The sequence below is a fragment of the Alosa pseudoharengus genome, unplaced genomic scaffold (assembly GCF_046254945.1).
Source record: "Alosa pseudoharengus isolate Yale_2024_CS ecotype anadromous, Long Island Sound unplaced genomic scaffold, YU_APseudo_1.1 YU_APseudo_1.1_scf_2, whole genome shotgun sequence".
Classification (NCBI taxonomy): domain Eukaryota; kingdom Metazoa; phylum Chordata; class Actinopteri; order Clupeiformes; family Clupeidae; genus Alosa; species Alosa pseudoharengus.
This window is the reverse complement of record NW_027468663.1, coordinates 9,658,841-9,681,921: the sequence shown is the minus strand read 5'-3', so window position 1 is coordinate 9,681,921 and position 23,081 is coordinate 9,658,841. Positions and strand designations below refer to the sequence as shown.

At 42.1% G+C, this 23,081-nt stretch overlaps 1 protein-coding gene across 1 annotated transcript; it reads right to left on the bottom strand.

Moving 5' to 3' along the window:
* Positions 1-2,384: 2,384 nt before the first annotated feature.
* klf17 (Kruppel like factor 17) lies at positions 2,385-4,653 on the bottom strand. The gene is made up of 3 exons (XM_076293617.1): positions 4,483-4,653; positions 3,311-4,298; positions 2,385-3,198 (listed from the first exon to the last, which is right to left on the bottom strand). Exons 1-3 carry the CDS (start codon positions 4,564-4,566, stop codon positions 3,023-3,025), a joined length of 1,248 nt encoding a protein of 415 aa, XP_076149732.1. The 5' UTR covers positions 4,567-4,653; the 3' UTR covers positions 2,385-3,022.
* Positions 4,654-23,081: the final 18,428 nt, after the last annotated feature.

Genomic DNA, 23,081 nt, shown 5'->3' with positions numbered 1-23,081 from the left:
CACACACACACACACACACACACACTCTCTCACACACACACACCCACACACATAACATAAACATAACACAAACAATCAAGAATTTCTCAGAATTATGAACAGGCAAGATGGAGGTGGGGTTGTATAAAATGAATTTTACATGTGAAATCTATGAACAAATCATGTTTTGGTACTGTTGTCTAGCAGATACCAGTGAGAATTGAGTGTGGATAATGCAATTTAGTGAGACAGTTAGAATCATATAGGCCTTTCAGCATGATTTCTTTTTGTGGAAAAAATGTGCTGGACTGGGCGGCGGTCATATTTTGTACCGCTCTGCGGTACATCAAGTTTTGCCTTTGAGTGGTTGGCAACACTTGTTTTAATCTCGCACTTGCGTCTTGCAATTGTTTTTGTGTGCAGATCTCAGAGCCTAGGCTGCCTACAGAGACACATATTTTTTGACGGCCTGCTTATGGGGCTGGCGGATAGGAAAGATTAGATGAATGTGATCATTTATGTTTGGGCCTTTTTTGGGCCTGCAATCACTGATACAGTACAACCTTTAATTCATATTACTGTAAACCATACCACTTTCTTAACTGTATACTACTGTCTACACTGCACTATATGTCTTATACTGTATACTGCACCACCTGTCTGTATGTCATATTGCACTTTTCTGCTTTTTTGCACTTCTGGTTGGACGCAAACTGCATTTTGTTGTCTCTGTACCTGTACTCAGCACTATGAAAATAAAGTTGAATCTAATCTAATCTAATCTGAAACAAATTCACCTGCATGATTTATGGTGTCCTAATAAGCCAACAACTTAAATTAGTGATAGTGATCCAAACACCCAGTGAACAGCAGCACTCTATATGGAGATTCTTGACTTTATTATTGCCATTCAACTCAGATCGATCTCCAGGGAAATAAATTATAAAAACATACAGTAGTCCTATACACAAAGTATTTTACACACCTGCCATGTTCACTGCTGTGCCACTAGATGGCAGCACACTACTGCATCCCTGCTGGCAATTATTGCAGTGTATGTCCTGGCTTTGAGTCTGTCAGCCTGTTTGGCCCAATTACCACTTGCCAAATCTCTCTCTCTCTCTCTTTCTCTCTCTCTCTCTCTCTCTCTCTCTGTCTCCTCACACACACACACACACACACGCACACTCTTTCTGTGTGTGTGTGTGTGTGTGTGTGTGTGTGTGTGTGTGTGTGTGTATTTGTAGGCCTACCCACATTAAAACCAATAAGAGTATCCTATATTGCAATATGACTGTGGCATATTACCCTGGTGTATGATCCCCTTGGTAAAAAACAAACTTTTGACTTTACCCAAAATGGTAGAGCTCAGTTGACCTCCACTAAGGGTCTTTATATGTGATGAAAAATGACTATTGCCAGTGGGCAGATATAGTCCACCACCTCCTGGTTCTTGTTGATACACAGGTCATTTTATTGTAGTTATGACTAATAAACATTGTTGTCTGATTTAGCCTAGTGAACAAGAGGTGACTAGGTGTTTGAACTATGAGCATGAAATAGATAATGATGAGCCCCCCCTGCCTTTCCCACTACACTTACTATTGATGGTTGCAAACTGGTTCTGGTCATCGTATTTAGCCGACTTTGACAACAGTTAAATTAACAGTTTTTGTTTTGTTTTAAGTTGGTAAACCTAAGCAAAATACTAATAAAATAATAATATCAATAACAATATCAAATATCAATAATGACAATAAACAAAAACATCCAAACCATAAGTCTAAGAGAATTAATCAGTAAAGTGTAAGCTGAAAAGATAAGTCTTTGGATGACCCTTCTTAAGACCCAAAACTATTGCAGGGATGCTGATCAGCACAAGACTGCAGTGGGCGATTAGAGTATAGTATTTATAAGTATATATACTCTTTTGATCCTGTGTGGGAAATGTGGTCTCTGCATTTATCCCAATCCGTGAATTAGTGAAACACACTCAGCACACAGTGAACACATAGTGAGATGAAGCACACACTAATCCCGGAGCAGTGAGCTGCCTGCTATAACAGCGGCGCTTGGGGAGCAGTGAGAGGTTGGGTGCCTTGCTCAAGGGCCGTTACTGGTCGGGGCTTGAACCGGCAAACCCTCCGGTTACAAGTCCGAAGCACTAACCAGTAGGCCATGGCTGCCCCTATAGAGTGATTATAGAGGAGAGCTGGAGCATTATCAGATGACCAAAAGTACAAAATAAGACCCAGTACAAAACTTGTTTTGCTTAAAAATAAAGTTAAAAACAATTAAAAAGTCAATTAAAATTAAAGTCAATTTACATAGCCAAGCATGCTCAAAATAACTGTTAGATTGATTTGAGAGGAGGTTTTGTACAACAAAGCACATTTACACATTCATTGTGAATACTCTTTTGAATGTTTTTATTTGTTTTGACTGCTTTGAAGGACATTCTTTAAAACCAACAATAGTCTGTGAAAGAGAACTGCCATTTTCAAACAGGGGTTTAAAAGAAATATTCAAGTATACAGATAATCTTGTTAGCCCTTAAATGCCATAACTTCATCATGTCATTCATTTGATGGCAATTTCTAAGCACTTCACTGCAAGACAGTTTCGATTGTACCTTTTTCCCATAACCATCAAGACCAAGTGATTGTCATTTACATGCAAAGAAAACATCTTTTGGGGGAAAAATGATAAATGAAACTGTAAGTCAGTCTTAATTGCTATAATACAAACACACACCACTGACAAATGCGGTGGATACAAAATGTACAATTACAATAAAAAGCATGAAGCAAAACTAACCTAATGCATAGGCCTATAGAAAAATATGAAGTGGGTCCTGCCCCGATTTGTCCCATATCCATTTATTCATGTCAACAGAAAATAATTTACAAGGGATGCACATCCAGCATCTCATCTTTCTTAAATACAACTATAATTTAACCTAATTTATCCAAGTCGCATATTTACAAGTAAAAAACTAACACCCGCTGAACAGCGAGATGAAAAATGATTACAGAATAAAAAATTACATATGCCTCTTCATGTGCAGAGCCAAATGGTCGGATCTCGAAAAGGCCCTCTCGCAAAGGTGACACTGAAATGGCCGGTGTCCAGTGTGTTTCCTGTAATGACGGGTCAGCTCGTCTGACCGGGCGAATTTCCAGCCACAGCCCTCCCAGGTGCAGTGGTAAGGCTTTTCACCTGTGGGAGAGAACAAACAAGACATTAGATCTGATCATCTTCGGGTTTAGGAAATTAGTGTAGAAATCATAACCGACATTTCAGAGGGGACAAAGGGACAAAAGAAACATACCTGTGTGTGTCCTTAAATGCGCTTTCAGGTGTGAGCTCTTGGTGTACGTTTTCCCGCAGCCAGGGAATTCACAGCTATGCGTTGCTGTTCGCTTCCTTGCCCAAGATCGACGGCCTCGCTTTGGCTTAGTATCTTCGGCGGCGAAGAATTCCAGCAATGGCGATGATGGTGGGGTCAACACCGCGCCAGGCATGCCCGGATGATGGGCATGCATAGGCTCCCTGAACATGCCGTATTGTCCATGGTATTGCTGCGCTCCAGGGTGCTGAGGGTACTGTGGCGGGTAAGGCGCACCTGGCAAGTACTGTTGGGAGTGTACCAAATGGGAGTGGTGGTGCGCGCTCATCTCCGCCAGGTGACAGTCTTTCCGCGGCATTCCGTCCCGGGACAAACTGTGAAGGATCTGAGGTGCAAACCCCTGCGCGCACCCCTGCTGTTGCATAAATCCGTTGTGCATGAGCCGCGGGGATTTTTGTTCGTAGCCAAGTCCCATGAAGTCTGTTGGCATCATGCACGACTGTTCCTGACTCTCCGTTTTGATTTTGTATCCCATATGATGTACGGTGCTTGCAGCTAAGTGCACATGGTTCTCTGAGCTTGGGACTCCAAGCTCAGTATACTCTCTCTGCTCAGTGAGTCTGTAATCTTGCTGCGCGTCGCCCTGATAACCCATGTCAGGGGTCAGCAACTCCGCCACTAAACTCTGACCCGGACTTGAGCCATAACTGCCGTTGCCGTAAGTGTTGGATGTTTGGTGGGAGCTGTCGCTGTCATACACTGTACTACAGCTGTCTGGCGATTCTGGCAGTGGATACGTAGACTGACCGCCGGAATTATTCCCGATTGTGTTGGACAAGATAAACTCTAAATCCAAAAACTTCGACAGGTCATCCTCCTCCTTTCTCAGCGCAGGAGCCTCCACGATGCTGAACTCCACCTCGATGAGCGGTTTCATGTCGTCACCGATGCTCGTCTCCACTTTCCAGTGCTGCAAATAAACATTCAGTTAAAACCGGTGCAACAGGCAAACCTGTATCGTATTACTGGTTTTGTCAGGAAGACACCTCACATTGCACCTTAACTATGACCCATTGGAGGTTACTTTAAATGCGGAGGCTATTTATAATATTTCCCAGTTGGTAAAATGAGCGGAGAAACAAAAAGAAACTTACCTGAGCAGGCTGTTTCCCCTCTTGTATCTGATTTGCAAAAGCAGATATTGACGGCAGCATCGCGTCAGCGAGGGCCATTGCCATATGTCGAGAAAAAAAATCTTTTAAAATAAAAAAATACTCTTTACTTATCTAATCGAAAGTACCCAACAGATAAGCACTCTCTTGACACTAGACCTGTCACTGGCGGGCTGGAGGCTTGTCTCTTCATTATAAACGATTTGGGGAGTTGGAGGCGGGCTGATACGAGGTGGTAGGAGGGGTTACAATCGGCTACCTGGGGAGTCAAAAATAGCCAGGTATGGAATTATCTGTAATGTAATAATAGTAGGCTTACTATTAAGCTGAATTACTTTCAAACAAAGTTAAAACTAGTTTGGGAGTTCTGATAGGCTATGCGACATAATCAAATAGGCTATTTGGTAGGCTATGATTTTTTTTTTTTGAATTTGAATGGGACACTTGCTTTCAACATCATGCAGTTCCTATTCTCAAGTGGCAGTGTGTGACATTCTGTGTGATTTAAAAATGGGCTTTATTTAATTTTTTCATTATATTTGATTTAGGATTTGTAAAATGTAACAAGAACCAAGAATAAAAAAATAAATATTTATTCAGAGCTAAATAAGAGAAAATGTAGCCTTATTTGTAAACAAATAGCCTTAAACACAAGTGGCTTTAGAAACTACGATTACCAGGCCAAGCCACTGACCATTTTCTGCCTATTAAAATATGCGTATAGTCCATGTTCTATTCAATAAATCTACCGTTGAGTGTGTGCATCATTCATTTATGTTTAGCACGTTTTAGATGTAGACGTGGATTTATTATCATACCTAATAGGCTATCGTACGACAGGGGTCTCCAAACTCCCTGTTCACTTGAGCCTTGCCTTTCACCATGCAATGAATAAGCAGACAAGTTTTGAATAGTTAGTTATTATCGATTAGATACAAGTTCTATAAGAACAGCAATAGCCTACATGCACGGCGGTAACATTTTAACTGTAAATGGCGGAATGGATAGGCCTAAACATGCCATTAAACTGGTTGTTCAACCAGTGCATCGCAAGTTTCACCCCCATCCAACAGAAGGATTCCGAACTAAACTGAATGATTTGCCTGCATGGCATCATATTAGTTTGGAGGAAAGTAGGCTAAATATCAGGCTGTTTACAAAGGTAATTAGTTCATAAGAAGTCCCGGGGCAATCGAAACGACGCCATAATCGGAAAGTTAAACAATGATTTTGCATATTTGCTAATTATTTTAAAGTATCAAGAGAGCAATTGACGCGTTGATTGTTGTGCAAATAAATGATGTTTGGTGAGTTTGAGTTTTTGGTGAGTTTATATGTACAGCACCATAAAATGAGAGTTTCATTTTGTCAAGAAATCAGGTCATAAATTGTCATTTCGTGCAACAATATATCTGTTTGGGCAAGTAAATTTCCTTTAAGAGAGAACGCAAAATGTTTTATAGGTTAATTCTTTATACGTTCAAAGTCTGAATAGACTTTCTCTTTCCCAGTAAATTGAGATTAAAGCCTAAACAGTCTTTATTTTTTCCAAAGGTAAACAAAAACGAGACTGCACAGAATGGAATGTGACATGCAGAACAAGTGTATAGGCCAGCCTAAGACTATCTAACGGAAAACTTTTACAATTTTTCTAGCAATCCATGAATGAATTAACCAGTGACAAAAAATAGGATCGTTCCACATCCTCTCCGTAAAAAATGCATTTGCTCCGAATGTCCCAGGAGAGCAGTTCTAGCTCTGGAGATTGAAGAGAGACTATCTGTATTTTACATATAATTAGTGCGTGTATAAACAACGCAGCAATTATGAACTATCTAATACCCACCGATGGGCAACAATAGCCCATTGCAAACCAACAAATGCCATACACATGCACTTTTACGCACACACAATATGCCCACTCCCCAGAATATAGTAGCCTAACGAAATAATTAACGAAATGTGAATGAATGTAGATGATACAGTATCTAATTACAAGACACAATTACACTTATATCATAATTATCCTACTTTTCATTGAAGAAAAATTCATTGGCGTATATCTTCAAGTATGAATAGAAGGGGGTAAACGTGTCAGGGCAATGATACGTTACAGGGCAATCACTGGTCACGTTTGCATATTTTGCAGTGTTCAAAAAATGGGAGGTCTTTCTTGTTTTATAAATATAATTAAGACGATTACATATTGGCAGGCGCTCAAACGTCTTGGAGACCTGCTGCTTTTATTTATAAGATTCAGCCTAATTGTTTTGATGAATTCCACACGCACCTCTAATGCAGCCTTTTATTTAAGAGATAAGTGATAATCTAAAGTGGTAATTCACTGGTCTCTTAGTATTATTAAATTTTTTTTTTTTTGTAATTAACTATGTGTTTAAAAATCACATAGGATTGGATTGTCATCTTTTGAGTTATTTGGTCACTATTGCTGTTGCTGATCAGCGATAACAAAAACAGAAGTACAAATAATCCAGAATTTTTAAAATTCTATGAAAGCATGCAATATACAAACAAATGTATTTCTGCGGCAGTGTAATTTATCTCAAATAGAATATTGTTTGGATTGGGTGATAAATGCATGACAATTACCATGGAGGTCAATGGAAAAAAGGTGTGTGTGTGTGTGTGTCTGTGTGTGTGTGTGTGTGTGTGTGTGTGTGTGTGTGTGTGTGTGTGTGTGTGTGTGTGTGTGTGTGTGTTTGTGTGTGTGTGTGTGCTGAATTCCAGCACAAGTTCAGGTCTCCACCCATTTCTTGCTGCTGAAAGGCACATACTGAAGTGTGCATGTATTGTGCATGTATTGTGTATGTGTGATGATGTTTTCACAGCCGTGTTTTTATCCAAAGACATGTGTACTTGTTCATTGTCCACATATCCTGTTGTTCTTGTAGCTACATCAGACAGTCCAGGACCACTCAAAAGGGCAACCCTTTCTTGTCCATCCAGGGCAACTCAGTCGAACAACAGTCATGTTTGGTTGGGTGGCTTTCACTAAGACTACAGACACATGCTGCTCATTATGACTAATAGTGAGTTACTCATAATGTTTATACCTGTTATCAGCCAAGCCTCTACAGCAGTCTACTGAACTAATGTAGATGTCGCCACATGTGGCAACTTATCATTTTTTTGTTCTCTCGCCTTATGAAACACACTTTGGTACCAGCAATCCTTACTGTGCAGCAGTGCAGTTTGAAAATCATGCAGTGTTTGAACAGTCAACATTCACTAGATATACTCTACATGCAATGCAATAATGGTGTTGATTTTACACTTATGTGCTTGAAGTATTATATTTGTCCACCTTTTGCACAGATACATGCAAGAGAGCATATGTTTGGAGGTCTGCATTTATTTGATAATATGCCACTATGACTCACAGTTTGGTGATGACTCTAAAGGGAATTCATGGCAAGTTAGAACAGGCTCTGGTAATCATTAAATTTAAAATGATTAATTTTAGCAGACCCTTCTATCCAAAGCAACATATGTGTGTCAACTACATTACAAGGGCCATTGTCCTCGGAGCAAGTCGGGGTTCAATGCCTTGCTCAAGGGCACAACGGTCGAAGCCTGGAATGGAACCCACAACTATGTAACTACTTTCTACTAACCCAGCTCCTTAACCACTGCGCCACCAACACCCATCATCATGTCATGTCAATGTGAATTCATCCATATAGTTTGCCCATGTTTCCCAGACAGATCTATGCAAATCACGCCATAGCTGAGCCAGCACCGCACTGTGTGCAGACTGCGGGTTCTCTTTTCAGTAGAGGTGGACCATGGAGCCCCAGGGATGAGAGACGGAGTACAGTGTTCCATCACAGGATCCATGATAGCCTGCAGATTCCATGAGTGGATTTTTGCTCTGTATGAGAGAGAGAGAGAGGAAGAGAGAGAGAGCACTAATTTTATATATATATATCTCTCTCTCTCTCTCTCTCTATATATATATATATATATATATATATATATATATATATATGCAAACTCCAATCATTTGGCCAGAACTCTGTGGAGTTCTGTTTCCAACTAATTTCTAAACATAGCAAATATGGTGTTAGATCAGAAGCATTTCACAAAAAACAGCATACTCCCAAAATGTATATGACTTTTTATAGTGTTTTGTCTTATAATTGCATTCCTAGCTTTATTAGCAATCTTACAGAGGATTTGGAAATGACTAAGGACTGGGACTTGGTTGCTTGTCATTATTTCCTTATCTTGTCCCCAAGCTTGCTTCTTATACCATAGTGTTCTTGTTTAGCCACCGCAAAATAATCAATTAAAATCTAATCTTAAGGGTTCAGAATAGCAATTATCCTTAATCACACACACACACACACACACACACACACACACACACACACACACACACACACACACACACACACAAACAAACACACACAAACACACACACAAGGGGAAATCCACTGCAACATAAAGTAAATAACCCAGAATCTATGACCGAACAAGACCACCTCTCCCATTTTATCAAAGGAAAAGGGCCCCGTGGTCAAACGTGCAGGAAGTCAGAACAGATTTCTCACAGTAATCATGGAAAAAGAAAAGCAAAACAGCAGCAGATCACCAATTCATTTACAGACCATCATATTTAAAGGTGAACTGAAATAATGTGCAATAAATATAATGGTGAGTTGACCGTTTATAGCCCAAAATGTCTACTAATGTACATTGTAGCTCACCACCCAATCAATTTGTAACCTTTAATTCCCATATAATCACAATTATTAGCTTAGGTGGCAATAGTACTTGTATAAGTGCACATAAATATACAATATATGGGCCTAATAGACATACATTGGAGTATAAAGGTGTGTAATGAAGGCATCCTGATCTGACGGAATAATAGTGTGGCACTGCTAAGCTACAGAGTAGCCGTTCTACATTCCTGCCCTGTCCACTGGGCTATTTTCCATAGTTTTCCACATGTGCAGGTTGCTTTCTCCTGGGGAGCTTGTGTACTGTTCCCTCTCACTCATCCCTCCTCTGGATCCCTTTGTCCCCCCCGGTGGAATTGGCCTTGCTGCTCAGGAGAAAACTTTGTCTTAGCACACAAAGCCGCCTCTCTGTACGTCTGGCCCCCCGGGGTCAAAAGGATACGGTTTGAGCTTGTCAGACCACGCCGATGTTCGCCACAATGGGAGCCAACCTGGGAAAAGCAATTATTTACTCTACACTCTCTTTTCCAGCTTTTCCTATTCTGTACGGGACCCTTTGCTTGTCTGAAGGAGCTTCCCTGGAATATCCACATAACACTCATAAACACAATACTACTCAAGGTCTTATGCAATTTTTTGCACACGCTAAATAGAACATCATCCAATTTGCCCCAGAGGAGAAGATACATTCTCAACACTGAATTTCTACAGACTAATACTATAGCTGCTGCAATCATTTGCAGAATAAATTAAATGAGCCATACACTGATTGCTTCTTGTCACTTGCAATTGTGTAAGTGCAGATATTTTCCTACATGTTCTCATCAACGGATAATTCACAGGTGAAATATGACTGTGGGTAAGAGCCAAAAATATTAAGCTTCTTTGTAATACCTGACCCTCTCAGCAAAGACTACCTTTGTTTGCATGGATCACAAATTTCACCACAAAAATAAACAACCACTGGACTATAACAAGCCATGGCAGTATGGCCTCTTTGAGTGTGTCAACTGTTTACCTCTCTTTCTCTCTTTACTCGTGGGAGTTCTTTGAAAAGATCACCGAGTCTTTTTTCTTCTTCAGTCACTGAAAATTGTCCATTGGAGACATTTGTGCGACGGGAGGGCACTTGAGGCGGGGAAAAGATAACACCTGCAGCTGAACAGTCGGCCTTTGTCCACCTACAGACTCTACGTCTTGCCCCAGCCTCTTCAACACTGACTCTGGTGCTGAAGAATGCAAAGGAGCCGAAGGAGCGTGAGTGGAGGCCATTATCTCATGGGGCGAGATTGTGCTTTTCACCTCCAAACAACCAGTCAACCTTGCCCCCCCACACACACACACACATACACACACACACACACACACACATACGCACACATACTCCATCCTCCATTCACTGCCATTGTCATTACTCAGTCTATTCATGCGGCGTGACGTGCAATATGTGATGAAATTAGAATCAATAGAAAGAACCTGGCAGTAAATCATGTTGGTGTTTCATTCAAACGTGAGGGTCCAGAAGACTCAGCTGAGGTCATTTATTGTCCATGATATAAAATAAATAAACGCAAAGGAGTTCCAGAGTATGTCATAATCAAACACCCATGAAGCTCTCTTGATTACATCATTGGGTTATCCTTGGGTTATACCACGTAGTGGAAAACTGAACGGAACACCCACGTGCGTTGTGAACTGCAGCACACATGGGGTTAGATCCATTCAGGACTACAAGGGTGTTGTGGTAAAAGGACTTGTTATTTTGCAACACAAAGCTTGAGTTTCACCGACAGAGTGTGTCATGGTTCCAGTAAGATGACCTAACTGGGGCAGTTGTCCTGATGGTTATCAGTTGTGGACCTCCAGGTTGTATAAAGTAAGAGAATGCATTTTAAAAGATCAACTCTCATAAGAGCATGATGCTGAGAAATGTTTTTTTTTTTATTTATTTCTAGATGTCAGTCCACAGTCCTCAGTCTTTAACAGAATGAGGCAATGCAGTATCATTATATTGTGAAAATTAGGAACCTTTCATTTATCCATAAATATGCAAGTGGTTTTAAACACAAATAACATTTCTGTATTTCTTTTGTTTAAAGGCAATTGATTGTTGAACTTTCCATTTAGTCAAAAGTAAATATATATTAGCACTGGAAATGAAGTACTGAGTGTGTGTCAAGACCAGGCCAACTGCAGACACTTCATTATCATCTTGTGAGTCAGGGAGACCGAATCTAATGAGATTAGACGGGTATCAACAAGTGACTATTTACCAGCTATTTGCTGAAAGTCAATTATGTCGGCTCTATGGTGATGATAAGAACTCATCAATTAACATATTTACTCTGCAAACAGCTTTGGAGGTGAGGGCTGTTTAATTGTAGAATGAACAAATGAGCAAATACTCAGACATGAACAAACAAACAAACAAACAAACAAGCACGCAGAGATGGGTCCCTGGCCTTACACCTGCCTCATGACTGTGTGGGGGTCACCACGGCCTTACACCTGCCTCATGACTGTGTGGGGGTCACCACGGCCTTACACCTGCCTCATGACTGTGTGGGGGTCACCACGGCAGAAAATACACAGCGTCTCCAACATTGTAATCGGTGAACAACATTTGAAACATCACCACTTTACAGAGCGGAAACCTGAGCAACCACATTGCTTGATTACATGTTCCAAATCTCTTACAGAGATTTTTGGGTCACTGAAATCCTCCTAAACACCATGTAAATTAGGGCTTGTGTTTGAGACCATGAAAATCCAGGTGGAAAGACAGCATGTTTCATTTGACACCTCCATTTCTGACATCTAAGGTGAGGATCAGGCAGCAATGATCCAATAAAGAAAGTGTGGATGTTGAATTAGCATGTGCAACTGTTGGCCATGTTCAACTAAACATTGAGTTGTGTCCCACTGTCTGTCTTCATCTAGCGTACATTCCCCGTTGCCCTGGCCTATAGTCTTGGAGGGAAAACAGGAAAGGTAGTTCACATCAAACACAGCCAGCCTGCATATCATATGCCTAAAGAAACAAAACAATTAAACCAAAACATGTGGAGCAGGTCTGGCATATAATAAAGCCATGCCTCCCCATTCCTGATTTAGCCTTCAAATCCATGGTGAGTGCTCGTGTAAAAACAGGTTTACACTGCCTCAGAATGAGCAGCTGTAGTGTGACAATTGTAATGATAATGGCACACTTTTGATAAGAAGACTTCTCACCCCAACCCCCACCGAAACCAAAACAGTAGAATGGAGTATGTCTGTGACAACTCCAGCTTTTTCTGTACCCAGGACACTCTATAATCTATCTATCTATCTATCTATCTATCTATCTATCTATCTATCTATTGTATGTATTTCACTTTTTTTCGACATTTTTATCCAAAGCGACTTACATCTTACATATATAACTTACAGTTATATATAACTTAAGGTTAAGTGCCTTGCTCAAAGGTACAACGGTGGCAGCTGAGAATTACAGATTTTTGGAGTCTTTGTATGAGAACTGTGTAAAATGTTTTGAAAAAGGATGTGAAACGTGTTACTGTAAACCAATGAAAATGTGTCAGTTTTTCTCAGTCGCTTTGGTGCTTTTCTCACATCACTATTAACATTTGCACAGCAGTTAGTGCATTTCTCAAAACAATTAGTGCAAACTGCAAAACCTAGTGGATAACCTGCAAAAGCATGTCACTTGCTCAAAATGGATAGTCCATTCCTCAAAAGCAAGTATTCATGTCAATGAACTGCCAGTGTAATCAAAATGAGAAGTCTTGACATCATCGTTTATGAACAAGATAGTCAAATGGCTTTGTCATGTTTTCATTATGACAGTTTATTCTCTCAGTATCAGAACTCAGTGACACTACCTGAACATGCTCAAGACAGCACTATACAGTACTTACAGCCATTTGAAATACAGTAAAGTTACACATTGCTGTAGTTAGGGGAGTAAGTGAGTACAAGACACTGAATATGTACGTTTCACAGTTTTACTGTATATGCTCTTTGCAATTCTACAGCATTGTGACAGAATTTGATAACTAGTTCAACAATTTTGTATGTAAGACTATTAGTTTTATTGGGAACGACTATTCAGCATCCATAATTCATTTTGACTGACATGACATAAGCAAATGATAATGTTATAAAACACCAGAGAATTGTATGAAAGCAACTGATACATGTCCAAAAGCATTTCCAATTTGTTCAGAGGAAGGAGAAATTGCTACTATGATGTGCACAAATGACTAAATATTGTGGAGGTTGAACTAATAGTTATGAGAATTTTAATTCTGATGTGAGAAAAGCACCAAAGAGACTGAGAAAAACCGTAAATAATTTCTTCACCTTCCTAAAATAATAATGCCACAAGTCACTGCATATGATGTATGTATATTGTGCTAATATCTGTGTTTGAGCCTCCTCTCAGCTCCTCTGTGTGTTGTGGACATCGGACTGCAGCACCTCCTTTCCTGCAGTAAAAAGCGCAGCTGGATAACCCAGAGCTCCAGTGAGGGAACTCCCTGGAAATGGACTGAACACTTTCTCCACAGGCCAGCATTGGTCATCCTGACACGCACATCCCAGGAATTCCTGAGGTGGATATACGCCAGCTGGCCAGAGCTTGTGCAAGGAACCACATCGCACTTTCAGTTTGAAGGACCAGACAAGGCATTGAAGAGAGAGAGAGAAGGAGAGAGATAGAGAGAGACAAAAGAGAGTGAGTGAGTGTGTGTGAGAGAGAAAGAGAGTGTGTGTGTGAGTATGTGTGAGAGATAGATAGATAGAGAGAGGAAGAGAGAGATGAGGATAAGTTGCTGGTTTCATTTTTGGCATGCGTCCAGCTCACCCAGCACTGGCGGTTGGAAAAGAAAAGCATTGAATAGCATTGGCACAGTGCAGGTAATAGCATAGCGTGTGAAGCTCTTGTCATGTGCCTGGAACATGTGACAAGCATTCATAGATAAGTACTTATTAAAACACCATGTTTATCTGAAACTTGAGCACACAGGCACAATAATGTGCATCTACATTTGCAAATGTCAGTGGGCAATTACTATTTTAAGGGTCAAATCAGAGACAACTAGATGTACCGCAGAGCGGTACAAAATATGACCGCCGCCCAGTCCAGCACATTTTTTCCACAAAAATAAATCATGCTGAAAGGCCTATATGATTCTAACTGTCTCACTAAATTGCATTATCCACACTCAATTCTCACTGGTATCTGCTAGACAACAAGTACCAAAACATGATTAGTGCATAGATTTCACATGTTAAATTCATTTTATACAACCCCACCTCCATCTTGCCTGTTCATAATTCTGAGAAATTCTTGAATTGTGTGCATGTGTGCATGTACATGTTTATGTTATGTGTGTGGGTGTGGGTGTATGTGTGTGTGTGTGTGTGTGTGTGTGTGTGTGTGTGCGTGCTTGTGTGTGTGCCTGCGTATGTGCCTGTGCATGCAAGCGTACATATGTCTACTGTGTGAGTATGTGTTATACGTATGATTACTGTGAATGTATCTGTGTGTGTGTGTATTTGTTTGTGCACATGTGTGCACATGAAATGGGTTAACATGACCCCTGGAGGCAAACATATGGAAAAAAATGGTCATCCTAGGCCCTACAGTTCTCAAGATATTCACAGAAAACTGTGTCTGCCCTACCCTCCTTTCGGGGGGTCCAGTCAAGCGGGGGGGTTACAGATCAAAACGAAAAACGATGGTTCCATGCTATCCATGTGGGGTTACATGCCCACCAAGTTTCGTGTACCCCGGTCTTTCAGTGTCCCGGGACTCATTGACGGAAATTTGGGCATGCGAAAAAGAAAAAAAAAAAAAAAAAAAAAAATCGGACTAAAGCTATATGACTGCCGCTTCGCTGCGCGGCGGTCATAACTATTAATAATCTAGTAAGTGCAAGGATGCACAGAAGCTTTTCTTTTGTCTGCTGTAAAAGAGAAATTCAATCCATCGCTTGTTGTCATGTTGACATTGGGAGGAGCCAATGAAGTTTGTCTTCCTCATGTCTGTGTCTCAGACATCCAATACCACACTGTGGCCACAAACATGTTTTCAAGACACATCAGAGGGAACTGCTTAGTTTCACCTGCATCAGCATATTTGCACATCAGTGTTTTTTAAAAGCCTATTTAAAGGCTCTCTAAGTCTTGTTACTGGTTTCTAAGATAGCTATTATTATCCCTTCACACAAAGTATGCTGAGCATGTCACACAATAAGCAAAACAATCGGGGTCATCTGAGGTGTTCTTTTTTTTGCCAGTTTGCCAGTTTGTCTCACATCAGGATACAGTGCAGTGTAGGTGCCTCACATCAGGATACAGTGCAGTGTGTGTAGGGGCCTCACATCAGGATACAGTGCAGTGTAGGGGCCTCACATCAGGATACAGTGCAGTGTAGGTGCCTCACATCAGGATACAGTGCAGTGTAGGTGCCTCACATCAGGATATAGTGCAGTCAGTTTGCCTCACATCAGGATACAGTGCAGTGCAAAACACAGAGGGTGTGAAGCACAGAGATGTGAAAGACACAGTGATTTTAAAACCACCCATGCGTTTTGCTGCTATGTTCATTAGAGGATCTTTCAGTCTGAGGGCCACACTGTTAAATGGACAACTATGACTGTGAGAGGATGTATATGGGTGTGTGTGTGCGTGCGTGGGGGGCGGGGGGGGTTGTGGTAGGCTCCCCAAGACACCTCTAAGCCTCACAACCAGGGGTAATGGGTGCACTTCAGATAAGAGTGTTTGAGCTCAGTCCATCGCCTGGCAATTTGTAACAGTGAGCAAACAGCATTGTGGTGTTTGAGAGGCTGAAGAGAGCTCATTCAGAGGCAGAGGGAGGAAGCACAGACCTGCGGCTCAGTCAATCATTAGCTAGACACTGGCAACGGCACCGCCTGTCCTGTATCAGTATGCCATATTCACATTCCTGAAGAGCCTAATCCCAAGGACACACACACACACACACATACACTCAGAGATGGCATCTTGTGCTGTGGGTTGTTAGTGGATGAGGTCTCTTGTGTATTCTACGAGATAGATAAATTGCACTGACATGTTTGTTTTTTCCTCTTTGTTGGAGACAAAACAAAATATTGCCACATAAACATAATTAGCTGAACGAATTGGCAGATGGAATTTTCACCTACATTTCTAAAGAGTTGTATCAATTTATATTCACTGCATCTGGGTGAGCTGTTTGATGGATATTAAAATATGTTTGGGAAACCTTTGAAAGATACCAAACTCCCTGTAGCTATCAAGCCCCTTGTATATGCCCCCCCCCCCGCCACAATCACAATAGGTCAGCTTGATGCCCCCCTCCTCTCTGTGAGAAAGGCAGAAACCTGAGGATGTGCAAAGGCCTGAAGGGCTTGCCACTGCACCATCAGTCATTCTGCAGAGCGACGCTTGCGACGCTATCAGTCTCAGCTGCAGCAGGGGTGAGGGTCTCTCCAGGCTCCTTATCATGCGGCCCAGTCTCGCATTTCCGTTAGCGCTGCGGCGCTATCTCGGCACACCGCTGGCCAGCGTGCACTGCACACTGGCGATTACTCACCACGAAGGCCACGCAGACAGACGCACTGGGCTCCTGACCAGCGTTTGGATGATGCTCGTCAGACACCAGGGGGACCTTCGGCTGGGAAATTTTCTCTCAAACAGTGAAATGAGTAGACTTAAGGAGAGGCAGCAATCAGCCATAATAGAAGCAAATCACATAAGAGAATCCATAGATATGTAAGAATCATAAACAGGTCAAATGCATAAGTGATTAGCAGCTAAATTGGGTTAGGAATGGAATTAGTTCTTGGTATGGAGGGTTGGTAGATAAATCTTATACTCAGACTTGTACAAAATGAACTCAACCACGAAAGAGACAGAACAACTAATTCCAACTCATCAGCATTCCTAAAGAAGGGTTGTTTAAGAAACAAACAACACCAAAAAGAAAACATGTCTCTTTCATCAGAGACAGACTGTCTTATCCACTTGGGTGCTTGACATAAGAGCTGATGTTTTTATGATAACTCCTCAATACCAGACATCTCTAAGTCATCACTGGACGGCAATTTAACCTAGAGCCAAGTTTGGAGGTGAAAGGATAGCAATGAGGAGAATGAGAGTGCAATCAGATAGCTGTGGGCCCCGCCAGTGCTCTGAAATCCTGGATTAACTGATTCCACCCTGATGAGGCAGCATGAGCTGCTCTGGGCATGTTCCTGGGCCTTGTCTACAGGAGGGGTGAGTCATCAGCTGCTAAACAGGACACACCACTCTAAGAAAGCAATGGATAAGGGGAATCTGTAATAATATCAAACTAGGAAATAACGCTGCAACATTTGCCATCTTCTTTGCCCATTTTGTTTGAGATTGATCTGACAATAAACATTGGCTTCCGTTCTATGATATAAGGTTAAATATATAAATCAGCTATTATGCTTTCACCCATGTAATACAGTATTATAACTTGTCTATATGATGCAATTTAAAAATACATGGATCTCACTGCACCTTTTTCTACACAAAGTAAACATTTCTTTGTGGGTAAGAGCTAATTTAGTAAGTATGTGCACTTCATGTAAATAAGTAAGTCAATATATTTTATATAGCACATTTACATCCAAAGTGCTTCACAGTTCACAATAAAGGACAGTTAGAGTTTAAAAGGTGGTTCCAACACCAATTATACAGCTGATACCTCCAAACAAAAAAAAAAAAAAAAAAAAAACAGTACAGACATAATACAAATAGGATCTCCATCCACACAGTTCCCACAGACTCAATGGCTGTTGAACGCAAGTTGGAAAAGATTAGTCTTTAGCAATGATTTAAAAACAGTCACAGAAGACACTGATTTGAGGTCATCTGGTAGACTGTTCCAAAGGTGCAGGGCATGGACACTGTACACTTTTTTTCTACACAAAGTAGACATTTATTTGTGGTCAGAGCTATGCACAGCGGAAGGGGAGTGCCAACGACCCTACGGGGCCAAGAGGGCAGCCAGAGGCCTGTTCCTGGGTCCGTCCTGGCGTCCTGGTCTCAGGGCCCCTGCGTGTCCCAGCGCCAGCTGCAAATGAGATGTGACAAACTCATGGTCCAGCCGGAACGGGGAACCAGCCCCTAAACAAACACGCAGGCAGCAGCAGCGGTGCCAGAGCAGACCACACAAGGTCTGTCCGCTGTCCACTGGACGCTCAGCGGAAAGCAAGTCGTCACTTTTGCACAGGTCCACTCGAAACGGCGCCTGTGATAGTGATCAGCCCAAACCACATCAAACGCAAAAACCAACATGCAATTACACAATTATTGTTGGGGGTAGAGGGGGGGCCTGATAAAGAACCCAAACGGCAATGTTCACAGCCACAGGCAAAGAAACATTTTCTTTCTGTTTTTCTTTCTTTGTTGTCGTCGCTCTCTGTTTTCTTTCTGTTGTCTATTTTCCCTGTACTGCAACTAAACACGGCCCGTTTCCGCGACACATGAGATGATTGCCATTTAAAGCTTTTGCTCCCTTTCTCAGAATGTTCTTTCTCTGACAAAACATAAAGAGGAAATAAGGTTAGTGAGTTACCTACTACCTACTACCCTGAATTTCAGTTAATTTCCATGCCTACCACACCTACCACATCCGCCTTCATTCTCCATTTCATTTGCTCATGTTTGACACATATTTCTGTAGTGTTGGTGAAACAGGAAATGCACACAAATGAGTAATGTTTACATATATGTTTATGCTCTCATGTTTTGGCACAGATTGTTTATGAAACTGAGTGAGACAGTCATTCAGTGACTCCAGCTCATCCCATGCTTAACAGGTTCTCCACTTGCGTACAGCAAATTGAGCTTGCAAAATGCACTGCAAAACACTTTAGCAACCAACACGAAGCAAACTATGAATCTTTTCAACGCAAGCATCTTTACATTTACCACATTTTGAAGCATAATCAGAACCTGCAAGAGTTTTAAATCAGCAGCAACAGAAGGCTTTTTGAATCATGAAAAAAAAGATTATAATATGGATTATTTATTACATACTTTGCAAAATCCCAACACTGACATAACCAAGCAAATTGTTCTCCCTGGTGTGTGAAACCATATAGCATTCAAAACAAAAGTAATTAAACAGCGTGTAGCCGAAGTAGGGAAACTGTAACGCAAGTTGGGCCCATTCTCTGGCGTGCTTTGTGAGCGCTGTCGGGGCAGGTAAATGGATCTGCGGCAGACGGGTGAGGAGAAGAGGAGCGCTCCAGGGGCTGGACCAGCATAACCAGGTATGGCCGATTCATTTGCCTGTGAGAAAATCTCAGGCTCATGAAACCCTGCCACGGGAGCCCCCTCTCCATTCTCACCCATCCATTTTCCTCACCTGCTCTCATGGCCCGGGGACATTTTACGGGGCTCGAGGGATTTCGTAACTCAGTGGATTGGTTTACCATTAATGTAACTTTTTTTGGCAGTGTGGGGTGGGGGTGGGGTCAAGACAATGTGACGGTTAACTCTGTATTCCTGTCTTTCAATAGCCAGTGAGGCTTCATGAATGGCAGTAGGTCCTCACCAGAGGCCACAGACTAAAAATATCGTTGGCTTCTGTTGCTCTCACCTCCCTCACTCCAAAAGCCTGCTTTAATGACATAGTTATCAGACATAAGTGGCATTAGTGGCACAACAAAAAGCGTGTGTTGTAGACTCCTAGCAATGGTTCCATTATTTCAGAATCAGTTCTGCTGCCACTGTAAACACGACCTCACTCACCTCAAAATGAACTCTGTAACTCACTAATGAGCAAAGGAGGAACTGTGGAGCCTATCAGAATCTATGTTGGTCATCAAATCACACACAATTTTGACTGCTTCCGTTAGCTCATTCCCAATTTTTTTTTTATATGAGGGAAGAAACTTTAAATCATTATGAAAACAATAGTTTGACAATTATAATAGTAACTGATTGTGTTTATTGGTAGAATGGTAGAATGATAGAGATAAGTAAATTTGATGGCTTTTATCTAGCATACAAATAGTTGGATCCCACATCCGAGTCTGATAGCTTCCTACAAGGAAACAGCCTTGATCTTTAACCTTTGGCACAAAAAGACTGACCCAGAGAGAAAAGCAGCTCATTTGTCTGACCACGGCTTAGTCAGTGTCGGCTTTCCGAGAGCAAGCCTCCCCTCTTCCTCTCCATCCCTCTCACCTGTCACTTTCTCACGTGACCCAGCCTTACAAATGTGGCGGTCTCTTTCTCCGAAAAACCTCAGCCATTTTGACATATTGTGTCCACTGTAATCAAAGCCTCTTCTGACTCTGCCACCCCACCCCCACACCCCCTTTCTCCCCCCTCGCCCTCTCCATCTTCCTGCTCTATGGCAGTGGCATTGCCTCGAAGGCACTCACCACCAGAGACACTTTTTCCCACCGACACCGCAGACGTGGGGCTTGGGAGGTCAGAAGTCCCCCATTCAGGAGATCCAGAGGAGAGCCCGCGCTCAGACATGCTGTTTACAAACACATTATATGATGAGTAACTGACCAATCCTGATCATATCTGTCCACACTTTCCGTGTCTGGACACTCTTATTCAGATATGGGCTCCTGCCAGTCTCATCATCATACGTGCATCGGTCATGTGTTCATCATCTCGGCATTAATCTTTAAACTATGCGTGCTTCTTGCAATGTAAACAGGACACAGTGTTCAGATATGGTCTCTCAGATATCTGAAATCAGCCAATGCAGGGCCACATTTCTGAAAACAACCCAATTAAGAGATAAATGGCTGTTTTGAAATGACCCTCCATATTTTTTTCCTGAGCTGAAATGACACCGTAAGTAGTCATCCACTCCGTGAAGCAATTTTGTAATTAGTGACCACAAAAGACTTTGAGTGGATCATGTCTATTTCTACTACTATCACTATCGTGAACTTATTGTAAGCTGTACACAGAAAAATCATGCCAAAAACACTCATATATTAATAATAACCCATTATTACAGCAACAAATACTGTGGACCAAGGGCACAATACATTTGTTGAAGTGATAAAGTACAGCACACATTTCCTCACTTCAGGATCCTGTGTATGTCAACTCAAATATACCCTACTCTCTACTGCTGTTCATCTCATCTGGGATTTGTGTATGTTTCTAAAATAAAACAAAGAACCGTAAATGATGTATTGGTTACACACACACCAACACACACACCTATGCACACACACGCACGCGCACACACACACACACACACACACACACACACACACGCGCGCGCACGCGCACACACACACACGCACACACACATACACACACACGCACGCGCACACACACACACACATACACACACACACACACGCACACACACACACACACACACACACACACGCGCACACACACACACACACACACACACACACACACACGCACGCGCACACACACACACACACACACGCACACGCACACGCACACACACGCACGCGCACACACACACACACACACACACACACACACACACACACACACACACACACACACACACACAAACAGCGTCACAAACAGTGCTTTAGAGTTTTTTATCTGATGACATAACCTGAACTGTTGTTATTGAGATGAGATTAAATGGAACAAGTAGGATGGAAACAAAGTCAAGCCAGGGCTGAGGTGATATCAGACAGGCCCAGCTCACATCTGTGTGTCTGGAAACAGGAAACTCTTCTCTCGGATCTGGGCTGAGTTCATGGAACAGGGTCACCGTACCTTTCCATCTGCAACAGGAGCACTGGTGTTGGAACACCCCTCTACCCAGTAGAGGTCAGAGGTCAACACACACGCGTGGCACCGAGGCCCAGAATAGACCGGCAGGTGACCCCAGTGCGTGTATGACCCTCCCCCCCTGCCCCCCTTGTGCTTTCTAGCAATCCGTCCTAGTCAGGCAGGACACAATAACCACCACAGCTGGTTGAGTGAAGGCAGATTGTTCTCATCCAGCAGAAAACTGCTGTTTACCTGTCCACTCAGGTGTAGCTTGTGCACCTTAAGGACAGAGATTTGACAGAAGACACCTGTGGCCCGAGGATGTGAAAGCCACGCAGAACGGTTGGCTTTATGGCCATCTAAATGAGTCCAATCCTAATGGCTTCCCAGGGCTTGGATTGTGCTTCTGGGTCTGGGGTGGACTGGTCAAAAGGTGTCGGTAGGAGGAAAAGAGGAGGCGGCAGGAATTTATATGACCTGCTGGGGAAGTGGTCAGATTCAACAGCACAGGGCAGCTTGTAAAGCACTGGGCTATTAGGCCATAGTTTATCACCCTAAAGCATGATGAAGACACCAGCTTTGGGAGAGGGGGAGGCCTGGCAGTGATGTGAGGAGCAAACGTATGGCTGATCAGTGGCGGAACAAGTCAGAGCCGGGCCGGGGGCGGGGCACATGACCGGGCCCTTTATTACAGTTTTTTCTGATTGCTTAGGCACATTTTTTGTAACTATGGCTTTTTTTGCAAAACTCTACACACAAATGGCAAAACCTCTCACCCAATCAGCAAAACATTGTAGTTCTCTTGCAAAAGCTAACACACCTTGCTTAACTCTTCACACCTTCGTAAAAATGGTGTTTTCGTATCTAACAGTAAACACAAGCCATCACAATAGTAAGCACACAATGTGCCAACAACACACTGATGGTATGAATAAAAAACACATCTGGCTTTTGCTTTCTCTGTGCACAAGGTAGACTATGTCAGTTTGAGGTCATACTTTTGTCATAGTTCTGTAAACATACAGGGATCCAAACTTCAAGTATTACTGTAGAGTTTATTTGCACACATCAAAACAAACACAAGTGTGTTTT